At 34.7% G+C, this 14,735-nt stretch overlaps 1 protein-coding gene across 3 annotated transcripts in view; it reads left to right on the top strand.

Moving 5' to 3' along the window:
• The window catches only part of LOC138697662 (myosin light chain kinase, smooth muscle-like), a 192,331-nt gene that overhangs the window by 123,354 nt on the left and 54,242 nt on the right, over nucleotides 1-14,735 (top strand). For all 3 annotated transcript variants that reach the window (XM_069823104.1, XM_069823101.1, XM_069823103.1), the window contains exon 3: nucleotides 5,844-5,934. In XM_069823104.1, coding sequence (XP_069679205.1) covers nucleotides 5,844-5,934 — 91 coding nt within the window. The remainder of the gene's footprint in view (nucleotides 1-5,843; nucleotides 5,935-14,735) is intronic.

The following is a 14,735-nucleotide window of genomic DNA, read 5'->3' as shown; positions in this document are numbered from 1 at the left end:
AAATTCAGGTAAAGATATCTGTGAAAATATTAAGCCAAGGGACTTGAAACTTCATCAACGAGAAAATGAAACATTTATCTTCGGAATATGTATGATAATACTTTCCTGTGTTAAATTCTAACGTACCTTGTTTACATGTTTCGACCTATTTATGGGTCATCCTCAGAACTGGTCGTTGTTGGTCTTGGCGCCTCTTGTTTTGTTTCCTGTGAGGATGTGTTCGTGTGGTATAATATAGAGTCAAAGAGTGTGTGTGTTCTGAAATTGAGTTGTGTGTTGAGAATTTCGTTGGGGTGTGTTTTCGTGTGTCTGTATATTTCATATTGTTCTAATGTGTTTAGTTTCTGGCTTTTTGGTTGGATGTGTAGTATTTCCATGTCTGTGTTGATGTCTCTGTGGGTATGGTTAGCATTTGTGATGTGTTCTGCATATGTGGAAGTGTTTTGTAATTTGTTATAGCTATGATGTGATCTTTGTAACGTGTTTGAAATGATCTGCCTGTCTGTCCTATGTAAAAGTTGTTTCAGGTGTTACATTTGAGTTTGTATGCGCCTGTGTGGTTGTATTTGTTTGTTTGTGTTGTTTGTGTGTTGGGATGTTTTTGTAGAGTGTTATGTGTGTTTTTGTTTTCGTATGTTAATGTGATGTATTTTTGTGTTCTCAACAAACAACTCAATTTCAGAACACACAAACTCTTTGACTCTACATTATACCACACGAACACACCCTCACAGGAAACAAAACAAGAGGCGCCAAGACCAACAACGACCAGTTCTGAGGATGACCCATAAATAGGTCGAAACATGTAAGCAAGGTATGTTAGAATTTAACACAAGAAAGTCTTATCATACATATTCCGAAGTGATACAGTGTTAAAAGTTGTGTAATCAAGATGTATAAACATTTATCATCACATAAACGTAGGTACCGTACTTACATGTTTAAGATTTTAATTTACAACATTAATCCTTTTAGTTTTGACATCTGACGGCATAACTTACATAACGGATTGTATTATTTCTATCGTCATCATTATAATCTATTATTGAAATCAATCTTAGTTTTCTGTTGACCACAATAGAAATAGAAGCATTTAAAATAGCGCTCACGAATGTTGAAAAAACCTCTTTGATCAGAAGTGTGGTGCAAATGTTATAAATTATATTTTATGTTGCTTGAAATTGAGCAAGTCGCTGACACACATGTTTCTTGACACGATTCATACCAGCATGTGTTTCGAGATATTGGATCACCTTGCCAAAACATTCAAGTAGTTTGGACAGAACCGCTTACAGGCTTGGGACTGAGTGACACGTTATGCACAGCAAATTGACAAATTAACTCTACTATTGCTACTACATACGTAATAGAACCTGAGAAATGTGAATGTAATAATAAAATAGACCTACAATAAGCTGTATTTAGTATGACTTGAGACATTCAACGTCTTCAATTTCATGTGAGATTTATTTATTTATTTATTTATTTATTTATTTATTTATTTATTTATTTATTTATTTATTTATTTATTTATTTATTTATTTATTTATTTATTTATTTATTTATTTATTTATTTATTTATTTATTTATTTATTTATTTATTTATTTATTTATTTATTTATTTATTTATTATTTATTTATTTGTTTGTTTGTTTGTTGCTAGTAAGTTTGAAATGAATACAAATTAATAAATACAATGAAAGATAAACTATCCCACTCCTGAATGAGTAAGACTCGTGCTCAGGAGGGGATTCCAATACAGACAAAAATAAAATTAAAATTGAGAGTGAATACAGATTAAATAGTGTTTAATAATTTTAAACCTAAAATATAAATCCAATACTTTTTTTTAGTCTTTTATTGATTTGGAGAGGATTCGTGGTTGATATATTATTGGAATAAAATTTGTTTAATAATCTGGGAACTTGACTCATGCTATGACAAAAAGCTACATTGGTTTTACATTTTGAATCAGACAAACGCAGAAAATTCATATTTTTAGTTCTATATTTATGTATATACCTTTCAAAGTTATTAAAATTTCTATGAAAATATTTTAATAAAATAAAATAATACATTTATTTAATGTTGAAAACTTTGAAATGTTTGAACAACAATTGGGTAATCTTTTTGCTTTTTAAAACAAATTTGTTTGGTATTTTGCACTATGTCATAATTAATGTAGGAATATCCTATGTTTGGAAGCTATGTTCTACTCTATCAATAGGGAAAGCAGGATGGAAGAACTATAGAATCATTAAAATACACTGACAGGCACAAAAAGCAACACTTCAGTTTCTTTTAAATTGAGATTAATTTATATTTCTGAATATTAGCTTGCTCTTTATGGTGCAGTATTAAATTATAGTCAAATTTAAAATTCTGTTTATGAAAAGAAGTTTATTTTTATAACAATTTAATTGAATTTTTGTAAGAATGACATAAGTAACCCAAAATGTTTACATTGTTTTGTTTCGAAAACTCATTCATTGCCCACTCTAATGGCCACGTGCACCAACGTCGGTTAAGCATGTAGTAACCATGGGTTACCCTGGACCAAAATGTGCAGGGGAATATCTTTCACCAGGCCTCCTTCACATTCCCCCTATTGGTAGGTGCTTATATCCTTCGGTTATCGAAGTCAGTTTTCACATTTGGCTATCGGTTATACTTCTTGAGATTATGAGCTAAAGTTTTATACTCTTTTTGTGCTCGCCCAACTTTTCGTAAAAGATACTGATTTTAAGTTAAATATAAACTATGGGGGTGTGTTCTTCACACCAAGAAGTGTGCTATGATAGGCGGCCAATCAAGAAACATCACAACTCAGCTTTCATTTTTGCGTTGAATGGATAACATCTGTCGGATCTGTTAGCAAGAGCTGATCGCGAGAAATACATCTCGGTAACGAATTCAACAGTTGTAGTTTTCCTACCTTCCCTGACGACGAGTTGCTACGTAACTCTGAAACGTTCGATGTTTTCTTGTTTTTTACATTTATGACACATTTCAAAAACCTGAAAATTCCGCACCACTAGGCTATTATTATTGTCATTAGGCCTATCGGAATTCCAGTGTTGGTTCCGTTCTAGCGCAAGTTTCCGCTGCTCTTATATGTTCGTCAGTATGCTCTACATCACGCTTCTGGCACGCAGGCTTGTTCGCTAATTTCTCGTAACTAACCTTGTGGTTTGCTTTCTTTTTCTTAATGAAGCGTCGTTTGCATTCAGTCTTGGGCTGTTTACGCTCAAAGATTACATTTAACTGTGAACGCTTGCTGCTATCCTTCGAATTGTAGTTATCTTCAGTCTGTATCACGATCTAAATCTGATTTTCTCGTAACGTTACCATTACATACATACATACATACATAGAGAGAGTTTATTTATTTAATCTGACAGGATTAATGCCATAAGGCCTTCTCTTCCATCCTACCAGATAGCACATGTAAATACAAAAAAATAAATACGGACGCTGATGAAAATAATACAAATTAAATTAAAGCCCTATAGAGGGTCAACATGGTCAAAAGAACACTATAGAGCTCTCATCAAGCTAATACAAGAAAAAAAGAAAGAAAAACAGAGATAGCAATGATGACAGTGATAAGTGATAACTGGTAATAATAATAGTAATAATAATAATAATAATAATAATAATAATAATAACAATAATAATAAATACATTGCATATTAATTGTCAATTTTACAACAGCAAAGTTACGATATTTACTATACTGTATGTCATGGGTTAAGCCGAAGTTGCGCAACCTGACAGGTGTTCAACAAGCAATTTCATGAACTAGAATGTGATTTTTTAATTTAAATTTGAATTTTGATATTGTCCGACAGTCTCTGACATGGTCAGGGAGAGAGTTCCAGAGGCGTGGAATAGATATGCTGAAAGATGATGAGTAGAAGGATGTTCTGTGCAGAGAAATAGAGAGAAGGTACATGTTCCGGGTTCGAGGTAGTGAAAGGTAAACAAAACTAGATGCTAGTTAAGAGGGTGTGGAGGTGTGGATGATTTTAAATAGTAATAAGAAAGAGTTGAAGAATCTTCTTTCTTTAAGTAGACTCCAAGACAACAATTCTAGTGACGGTGTTACATGATCGAATTTTCTAATGTTACAAACGAAACGAATGTAGATATTGTGAACACGCTGTAGTCTATGGGCAAGATCAGTATTTAGATTCGTGAATAGAGAATCGCAATAATCGAAGTGGGGCATCACTGAAGTTTGGATCAGGTTCTTTTTAAGGCTGAGAGGTAAAATGTTGGTTAGGCGTCTGAGGGAATGAATTATGGAAAAAGTTTTCTTACATATATAGGTCACTTGACTTTGAAAATTTAAATTTGAATCTAAATATACCCCTAAATTTTTTACTGTCTTACTATATGTAATTGTGGTATTATTTATTTTTGTATTTGATAATCTAGATCTATTTTGTTCAATGCTCGTTGGTGGCCCATTATTGTAGCTTGTGATTTGTCTGGATTCCTATTTTCTGCCTTCCTCTTTCTCTCCTCATATGATCCATATATCTTAATGTCGTCTGTCATCTGATATCTTCTTCTGCCCCGAACTCCTCTCCCGTTCACCATTCCTTTCAGTGCATCCTTGAGTAGGCAGTTTCTTCTCAATCAGTGACCCAACCAATTCCTTTTCCTCTTCCTGATCAGTTTCAGCATCATTCTTTCTTCACCCACTAATTCCAACACAGAAGAAGAAGATGTAAATTAAAGTCATGGTCCATGTATATAACTCCTGAAAATAGCTATTGATCCTTTGCGTGTTTTTTTAATAATATGTTTAATCTGTAACTACAGTCAGTGTATTGTTATTAGTATCTCTTTGTTGTTACCTATTGCTTTAAAAAGAATGTGTTTAACTTGTAATTTTAAGTCAATTTTTCTACTATTCCTTTAATGTTTACATTTGTTTTTAAATCTTTTGTATTGCCCCTACTATTATATATTGCCCTCAAGAATGTCGTTATTCGTTAGTTGTAAGTCATTACTTGTGTTATTATTTTAATTATTGTACTTGTTCCTGAATCACGTATGTAACTTGTAACCGTAAATCACTGCTTGTAATATCCCTTTATTACTCTTAACCGTTCCATTGTTCATGAATTATGTAAGCATTAATTGGAAAATGAAAGTCAAACTTTGTTATATTAATGTAGCCTACTATTGATTATCTTTTTAGGTAGTGTATTTACTCTGAAACGGTTAGATATTCTTGTATATCTTTTGCATTGATTATTCCTCAAACATCTCATTAATCTTTAACAGGATCCATTCTTTCATTAAGGTGCATTCTTATACATAATTCGTCCACACCTGTGGAGTAACGGTCAGCGCGTCTGGCTGCGAAACCAGGTGGCCCGGGTTCGAATCCCGGTCGGGGCAAGTTACCAACCCAATACGAGCAAATGCTGGGTAACTTTCGGTGCTGGACCCCGGACTCATTTCACCGGCATTATCACCTTCATATCATTGAGACGCTAAATAACCTAGATGTTGATACAGCGTCGTAAAATAATCCAATAAAATAAAAAATAAAATATACATAATTCATGTGAATTGTAACTGTGACCACTATTTTATGTTATCACTTTACTATTGTTTATTGTTTATAAAATATGTAGTATTTTGATGCCAACTATAACCCTAATATACTTCAGGGTGAAATAGGGCTTATTAAATTTGATAAAAAAAATTCCAACACAGAAATATTAACCTAATTACTACAGGCTGAGACACACATTGTTCTGTAGACTATATTATCTCATTGTCAGCAATATGCAGAATTGTAACAAGTGTGTGTTGTGTTACAGAGGTGGACCCCAGCTTCCCGTACCGGGACGTGGTAGTAAAGCGTGGCGTGGACATGAAGGAGCTGTACGACCTGCAGTCGGAGCTTGGCAGGTGAGTGCTTCCATTGTCCGCCCTTCGCTCCTGTGCCGGCCGCTATTTCGGGCCGCACTTCATAACATTGAATTTCTGAGGCCAACCCGTGACAGCGATTTATCGAGGATTTCTCCAACCGCGATGTCCGCTTCCGTCCGTTCGTTCTGCAGAGAAATTTTACAATGTTACATTTGTTCGCATCAGATTTATTCATATTTAAAGGACAAAACTAAAATTCTTTCAGTAATTTATTATCACAATCCACTGCTCTCTTAAATTGACTGAGCATTAGGAATTAAATCAAGGCTTTCCCAAAAACACGCTATGTAATGTTTCATAATATGAAACAATTTTTATCTCGAAAAGGAAGCAAAAACGAGAAAAACTGTATTAAACATTTTATTTTAAATACCTCAAAGAATAACCCCCTGAAATTAATGACATTACTTATTGCAAAACGGGAGTAACTCCATTACCTGCATTATTAGTATACAGGGTGATTCACGAGGGTTTACCGTCACTTACGAAGCTTATTTCCGAAGATATTCTGAGCAAAAAATGTCACATCTTAATATTTTCAGAGTTACACTAATTTGAAATTGTTAGTAAAATACCTTTATTCTTTAGTTTTAAGGGTAAAAGAATATTGCAAATAGAGAATGAATTATTCAGAAGTATCATTTCTCTAATCGGCTAGTGTTCTGAAGCTAAAAATGTGTTGTTAATTGCTTTGTACAGATATTGCTTTTCAATTTTTAACTAAAAATTGCATTATTCTTACGCACTTATCACAAAAAAGAACTGTTACAAATTATGCGACTTACAAACTTGATTCTGTACAGTTTAATTATGCATCCTAATGTACATTCTTGAAAAATTTACAAGAGTGGCGTGATTTGTAACAATTGTTGTGATAAATGCGTAAGAGAAATGTAATTTTATAGGCTAGTTAAAAAAAATCTGTACAAATTTACAACACATTTTTAGCTTCAGAATACTAGTTAATTAAAGAAATGATACTCCTCGATAGCTCATTCTTAGTCTGTAATATTCTTTTACCCTTAAAACTAAAGAATAATGGTATTTTACAAACAACTTCAGATTAGTGTAGTTCTGAAAATATTGAGATAGGACACATGTTTATATGACAATTTTTGTTCAGAATGTCTTCGGAAATAAGCTCCGTAAATGGCGGTAAATCCTCGTGAATCATCCTGTATATTTTACCCCTTAAATTGCTGATTGTAATAAATGAGTGAATGGTAAGATGAAACTCCTAGGTACCCAGGACATACTCTGATAAAGGAAAGAAGCTCATTTAAAATTTGAATTTTTAGAATGTTTTCGTTGTTTTCCACAACTTTATAAAAGTGGAGCTACCTCCATGTTGCAGGGAGCCCTACAATTGTTCTTCCTCTGACACATATCATCAAGTGTGATGTACTTAGTGTGACCAGATTCACAAAGATAAAAAAGAGTACACAAAGCGCCAGAAAGGAGGGCATTGTTAGAAAAAAAAGAGGACAGAAAATATATGTACTTAGATATAGGCTGTGGTCTATATTATACTTTAAATTACGTCAAATCTGTTTTATTACAAAATATTTACAGTACAGATTTAAAGCTTAGGCCTATATCATGCTTAAAAGTATGTTAATATCTATTATATAACAAACAATTATGAAAAAAATCTTGATAATAATGATTTTACAGTTACGTAGCTACATATGAAAGTCAAGGAAACTATAATTATTAAAGAGGACAGAAAATATCTAATTAGATTTACATTCGCACCTCGATTTCTCAATTTACTAGCTATCTCTGAGCAACGACCATAACTAGGAGGAGTAAAGAGAGTTATGATCGTTGGCAAAGATTATATTCCATCGATGTTGCTGCCACCTACAGGCAAATCACTTTAAAAAAGCGTCAAATCAGATAATTTCAAAATATCAGGCTACAAGTTACGAAAAGGAGGACATTTCTTGATTTTTTTTAAATTCGCCCGGACCCCGGACAAAGGCCTAAAATGGAGGACATGTCCGGACAAAAGAGGACGTCTGGTCACCCTAGATGTACTGCCTGATAATAGATGTATATATCAGCCATAACCTCAATCAGAGGCACTTTTTGTCTTATTGGCTACTAGCCGTACCCGTGCGCTCCGCTGCACTCGTTAGAAATAAATATAAAGTAATTACATAATTGAAATAGGACGTTTGATCCAGGGAACATTCGTGTTTGATAGAAGGATAAATCGTTTATTATGTTACTTAATTTAAATTGTATTTAAAAATTAAAATGCCATCATTTTGATCCAGAGATCACATTTGGTCATAAAAATTATTTTAGGAAATACAGGAAACGAATGTACAGGCTATGTTTCATAGCTTTCGAATGTTGTTGTCCAAGACCCCTTATAGACGAAGTCATTTGTTTTTTATTTCATTACACCGCCTTAGATGGCGTTGTTATTGTAATTTTGAAACTCATTTATCTCATTAAATATCAGTCCTATCAACATTTTGCATGGAATAAAACTTAGGGGAGAGTCGGGTATTATCGGACAATGGGCAATATCGGACAGTGAGTTTCTTTCATCTACCACACGATGATAGTACCTGATTGACATGGTTACGTTTCTGTGATGTCGCATAGAGAAACGTAACCATGTCATTCAGGTACTACCATATGGTGGTAGATGAAAAAAAAACGCACTGTCCGATACTACCCGATGTCCGATACTACCCGACTCTCCCCTATCGGAAATTATTTTTAAAGAAACTTTCGTTATGTAATATTTTTCATGAAAATTAATAATAAGGGAGATATTTCGATTTATTTAATTCAAGCCACCTTATAACCCCCCTTTTAAATAAAATATTTTCAATGCCATATATTCTAAATTCTGAGTTGCAACGAACTTAATTTATATTCCAATTTTCATATAAATCGGTTCAGCCATTATCGCGTGAAAAGGTAACAAACATCCATACAGACAGACATACAAACAAAAATTTCAAAAAAGCGATTTTCGGTTTCAGGGTGGTTAATTATATATGTTAGGACCAATTATTTTTGGAAAATCGAAAATTGCCAAAAAATTTAGGCTACAGATTTATTATTAGTATAGATTTTAAATTTCATTTAAATAACACATAATACAGCTATTACTGAATATCTTATAAGTGAAAGATGTAGAGAATGTAAGCAGTTTCACTTTTTAATTTGACTCCTTTTGAAACATCTTAAATAAATTACAACACACACATAAAGGTTATTCTAAGCGGTGTTCGCAAGTGGAAGAGTCTATGAAGTTGTTTGCTTCTTAGTCATACTTGTATTATGGCGACAGTTCAGAATTTCATAACACCTCTTGGCATGCATTATGCAACACAGGTGACATCAATCAAATAGGTTATTCGCCGACAACCCCATCTTCCCAGCAGCGGAAGCTTAAATAGCTACCACCTTGCATCAGACTTGAGTTACGTCTCAACTGACACACGGCTTCCCTCAAACCCCGCGTTTATTTGCCCAGACATCAAAGACATCCTTTACTGAGTGAAGAAAGTGAATTCCTTCACGGAGACTCATTATCCTTGTTCGCATTTATTTTGGTAGTTCCTCGCACCTGCTGTTCCTCAAACAGGGCCTCCTTAATGCGTCAATTGTCAGGCGGAACACAAATTTCAAACAGTGCAGTGCATATATGTGCTTTCTATTAGAGAGAACGCTGGAACCGACGAGCGCTGTGTCTTGTGTTAGAAGATAAATAATACGGAACAGTGTACCTTCACACTACATCAACACGAAGACATGATGTGTATTCCAAACTACATGTAGTGCATAGAGAAATAACTTTGCCATAAGAAAGTCATGTATAAAAAATTGAAAGTGGAATTTCATGTAGCTGGCCATGTGTGATAAACTATAGTCCCGTCGCTCTAATTTCCGGCAGCCAATCGCGTTTCAGGACGGCTACATTTAAACGTGTGCGTCTTGTGATTCGCTTATGAAGACGTTATTCATTTCTTAAGGCTCGATAAATACTTAATGTAGGCTAATCGCCCGCCATTTTCGCTCTTTCGTTGGCGTTCGCAGAAAGCGCACGAAGACATTATTTGCCCGTCAATTATTTGCTGAATTACAGTGCGTTTGATTTATTATCATAGGAGCTACGACATGATAATGTTTAACAGTGTGGCAAATAGATTCCTCGTATGGTAGCTCGGCAACGAAAGAACAGAAATGGCGAACGATACTACCTACCTAGACTTTATAGAGCCTTCACTTCCTAAGACGTAAGTAAAGAGGAGGAGTCACGCCGGGAATAACAGCGTCGCGACTATAGTAGGTCTTGTAGAAAAGAAGACTATCTAGGCCTACTGATTATTGCTATACTTGTTTTTCTTTAAGATGGGACATGACATTTAAGCGGTCGAGCTTGGAACTACAGTGCCATGTTGCCAATATGGACTACCACGTTGCTAGCTGATGGAAGCTAGCAATTGTTGTTAAGATGGCTGACGTTAAAACATTCATTGACAATTGACGCGAAGGTAAGAAAACAATACAAAAATCGACAGAGAATCAAAGACGAAACGTACCAATGCCAACATTGTGTGCACAATAAATGTCGCCAAGAGAGCTATTAAAGCACTCGCCACGTGGGAACTATAAGTTTGGCAAGTTGTTTTTCCGATCGCAACGCTTCTGTCATGTTCCATCTTTTAAAAAAACAAGTATAGCTGGATAGTAATTTATGTAATTAGTGCATAACAAATACCTTACTATAATAATACCGGACAGCTAGCAGTTCTGCGCGCGAACGACGCTGGTGCTGCTACCTAGGCGGCCGGTGTGGAGATACTCGCGAAACAAGCTGTAATTAGCTGCAATGTTTATTGTTGCTGGGCTAGTTAATAGTTTTATTAATTAGAGCTGTGTTAAAATGCCAGGGTGTATATATGTGCAGTTTATGATATTGCTACAAAATTACTGCATTACAAATTGCTCCAAATCGTACCTTCGATTTCCGAGGGATCATAAAACGTGAGTCAACAACATTCTTTAGTATGCCTAATACCTTCGTTTTTGTGTTGATAGAAAAATACAAATTAGCTTTTTTATTGAGACCTAATAAATGTGTAGAAGTTAAAATATATCGGAAATTTTAAAGAATTATCAAATTAAGTTTTAATGTTGTTTACACGCCTTTTAGTAATTATTACAAGCATCAGATTGCTATCAATTTTATCTTTGCAATTGTCAGCAATACGTAGGGGAGAGTAGGGTAGTATCGGACATCGGGTAATATCGGACAGTGAGTTTCTTTCGTCTACAACCAGATGATAGTACCTGAATGACATGGTTACGTTTCTGTGATGTCGCATACAGTTACGTAACAACGTCATTCAGGTACTACCATCTATGGTAGATGAAAGAAACGCACTGTCCGATATTACCCGATGTCCAATACTACCCGACTCTCCCCTATATAAAGCATTATTGTAAATTCATTCCTAATATCAGAATTGATTTTGTCTCACTAAACCAAAGAAAAAATATATAACAATTACAAAGTAATATGAAGAATGCAATATTTCTCATAATATGCAGCTTTGATATAAGATAATAATTGTACATTAAATAATATTCAACATTTCTTAAGTGTTTCATATATTATTCCACATTAGTAACTCATGTTTTAAACAATAGTCCGAATTCCGCTAAGTTAATATTTGTATTTGTGGACGTAATTCCACACCGCTCCGCTAGATGTCAGGTCCGCGATATTTCACACTCATGTCAATGCTGCTAGTATACAGCTGTCCGGTACACAATCTTGCTAATTATGACACGAGGAATGTTCAATGTTCCTGATTTTATTTCCGTATCTGTACTTCTGCACATAGTTCGAGTATATCTCACTTGACGATATGTGTCAGAGGAAGGACAATAATTTATTGTTTGTATACATCTGAAGTCGCTAAATGAACTAATAAACTATTAAACTATAAAAATAATACTCTGTAATGGTGAAAAGGCAATTCCGGGGTCGAATATTATCAGCTGAACATTACATAGAAGTAAACATATTGAACGCGATGTCATTGTACCTAGATCAAGCCGAAGCGCCTTGGATTTTCAGAGCGATTGGAAGCGATCCAAACTTCTAACATTAGCAGTAGCAATTGCTTGTCACCTCAACAGAGCTAATGCATTATAGCACGCAATATATTAATGTTAAGTTACAAAATATTTCGCCTAAAGTCAATCGTCAGCTGAAACTAAAATGAATTTTTTTTTTCAAATTAGGAGAATCTCGAAAAAAAAAATCAAATGGAATTTCTGGTGGATAAAGAACATGTTGAATTACGGGTTACATTGAATCGTAATTCTTGGCGCGACAACCCAGGAAGGGCCAAACCCGAACAGTTGGCTACTGGCCTCATATTCACATGTCTCAGCAGATCATCTAACCAGAACTGAGATATCGTGTAGTTAGCACTATAATCCCCCGGTTGTTGTAGCTGGTTTTACTTTTAATTATACATACTTGCTTACTTACTTACTTACTTACTTACTTACTTACTTACTTACTTACTTACTTACTTACTTACTTACTTACTTACTTACTTACTTACTTACTTACTTACTTACTTACTGGCTTTTAAGGAACCCGGAGGTTCATTGCCGCCCTCACATAAGCCCGCCATTGGTCACTATCCTGAGCAAGATTAATCCAGTCTCTATCATCATATCCCACCTTCCTCAAATCCATTTTAATATTATTTTCCCATCTACGTCTCGGCCTCCCCAAAGGTCTTTTTCCCTCCAGCCTCCCAACTAACACTCTATATACATTTCTGGATTTGCCCATTAGTGCTGCATGCCCTGTCCATCTCAAACGTCTGGCTTTTAATTATACATATACGCAATAATTAAAGCAATTTTACACTTCTATATTGATTGCTTGCTCTGATTGAGGTTCGGGCTTATATGTACCTCTATTATCAGGCAGTACATCTCACTTGGCGATATGTGTCAGAGGAAGAACAAATTGTTTGTATGCATCTGAAGTCTGACTAGTCTTCGGTTTAGAGTGTAAACCTGCTAACCGCCAAAAAGAAAATTTTACAAGGGAAGCAAAAAATTGAGTTCAAATTAACTCTGAAACTTTAGGACAAAATCCAAAGTACAGGTAGGTACAAATATCACCTATACTTTGGATTTGGTCCTAAAGTTTCAGAGTTAATTTAAACTTACTATACTTTTTTGCTTCCCTTGTAAAATTTTCTCTTTGGCGATTAGCAGGTTTACACTCTAAGCCGACGTAGTGAAATATATAGCTAGTCGGCGATGTATGCAATGGAGGGAGAAAGGAACTGGCCACCCTACCCATTATCTCCTGGCCTAGTTGCCTCATAAGTGGTGTCTTGTTGGTATCACTTGTGAGGTTCAGACCTGTTTTCGGACAGTTGACTAAACAGCAACAATATTAATTACATAGGAAAATTAATATGAACAGCAAAAGAGTCCACACCTGTGGAGTAACGGTTAGCGCGTCTGGCCGCGAAACCAGGTGACCCGGGTTCGATTCCCGGTGGGGCAAGTTATCTGGTTGAGGTTTTTTCCGGAGTTTTCCCTCAACCCAATATGGGTAAATGCTGGGTAACTATCGGTGCTGGACCCGGGACTCATTTCACCGGCATTATCACCTTCATCTCATTAAGGCGGTAAATAACCTGAGATGTTGAAGAAGCGTCGTAAAATAATCTAATAAAAAACAACAAAAGAATATAGATACATCATAACAGTTTCGGACATATTGTTTAAGGTTAGGTTAGGCTCGTGGATGTTGTGCCAAACTCGACGAACGTCTAAATCAGCGGTGACCAAAACTCGAGCTGCAGTGATTACATGCGACAGACAGCCTATGAAGTAAGGAGACGGAGGAAAGGTAATTGGCATGAAAACTACAACCAGTGGTGGTTCCTGTACTAACATCTTGACCAATCCTGCGGATAAAAATCTCAAGCTTTGCTGTATCAGTAATGTCATCAAGAGCCAGTGAATAATATACGACTTTTCTTGCTTCTTTTTTTAACCTTCCTCTTGAATATAATCAGGAATTTCCTAAATGTTTGTTTCGATACTTGGTCGATAAATTCGTAGTTTTTCAAAATTAAAAACTTCTTATAGACAATTTATTTAAGCTAGTTTAATCATTACTCTTTTGAGAAATTTTGTTCTATTAAAAGGCTTCAGAGCACGAGATATTTCAAATCCCATTGGGTAAATGAATTCCTTACATTTATTTATCTCATCATCTGGCTATGATTTAAAACATGTCAATTTCTGGTGTTTAACAGTTCGTTGGCACATAATATTGAATCAGTTTTTCTACAATATTATTATTAAACGAATAACTAATAAACAGTTATCTTGATCTAAAGATTAAGAAGATTAAAATTGAGATAAAACCTAATGATTTTATCCTTCTAGGGAGAAGATCTAAAAATATCAATATTCATGCACGTACAAAAGAATTGTAGTAACACATACTTAATGGTCAGTAATAATAATAATAATAATAATAATAATAATAATAATAATAGTAGTAGTAGTAGTAGTAGTAGTAGTAGTAGTAGTAGTAGTAGTAGTAGTAGTAGTAGTAGTAGTAGTAATAATACATTATTCAGTGTGGCAATTAATGTTTCTATATGCTCCTAATTGAACCTTTGAGCAACGTAGGCTAAACATTTTACATTTTGTTCGACAGGACAAAAAAGTTCTCTTTCTCATTCTTTACG

Source organism: Periplaneta americana, chromosome 4 (assembly GCF_040183065.1).
Source record: "Periplaneta americana isolate PAMFEO1 chromosome 4, P.americana_PAMFEO1_priV1, whole genome shotgun sequence".
Lineage (NCBI taxonomy): Eukaryota > Metazoa > Arthropoda > Insecta > Blattodea > Blattidae > Periplaneta > Periplaneta americana.
This window is presented reverse-complemented; position numbering and strand designations above follow the sequence as displayed.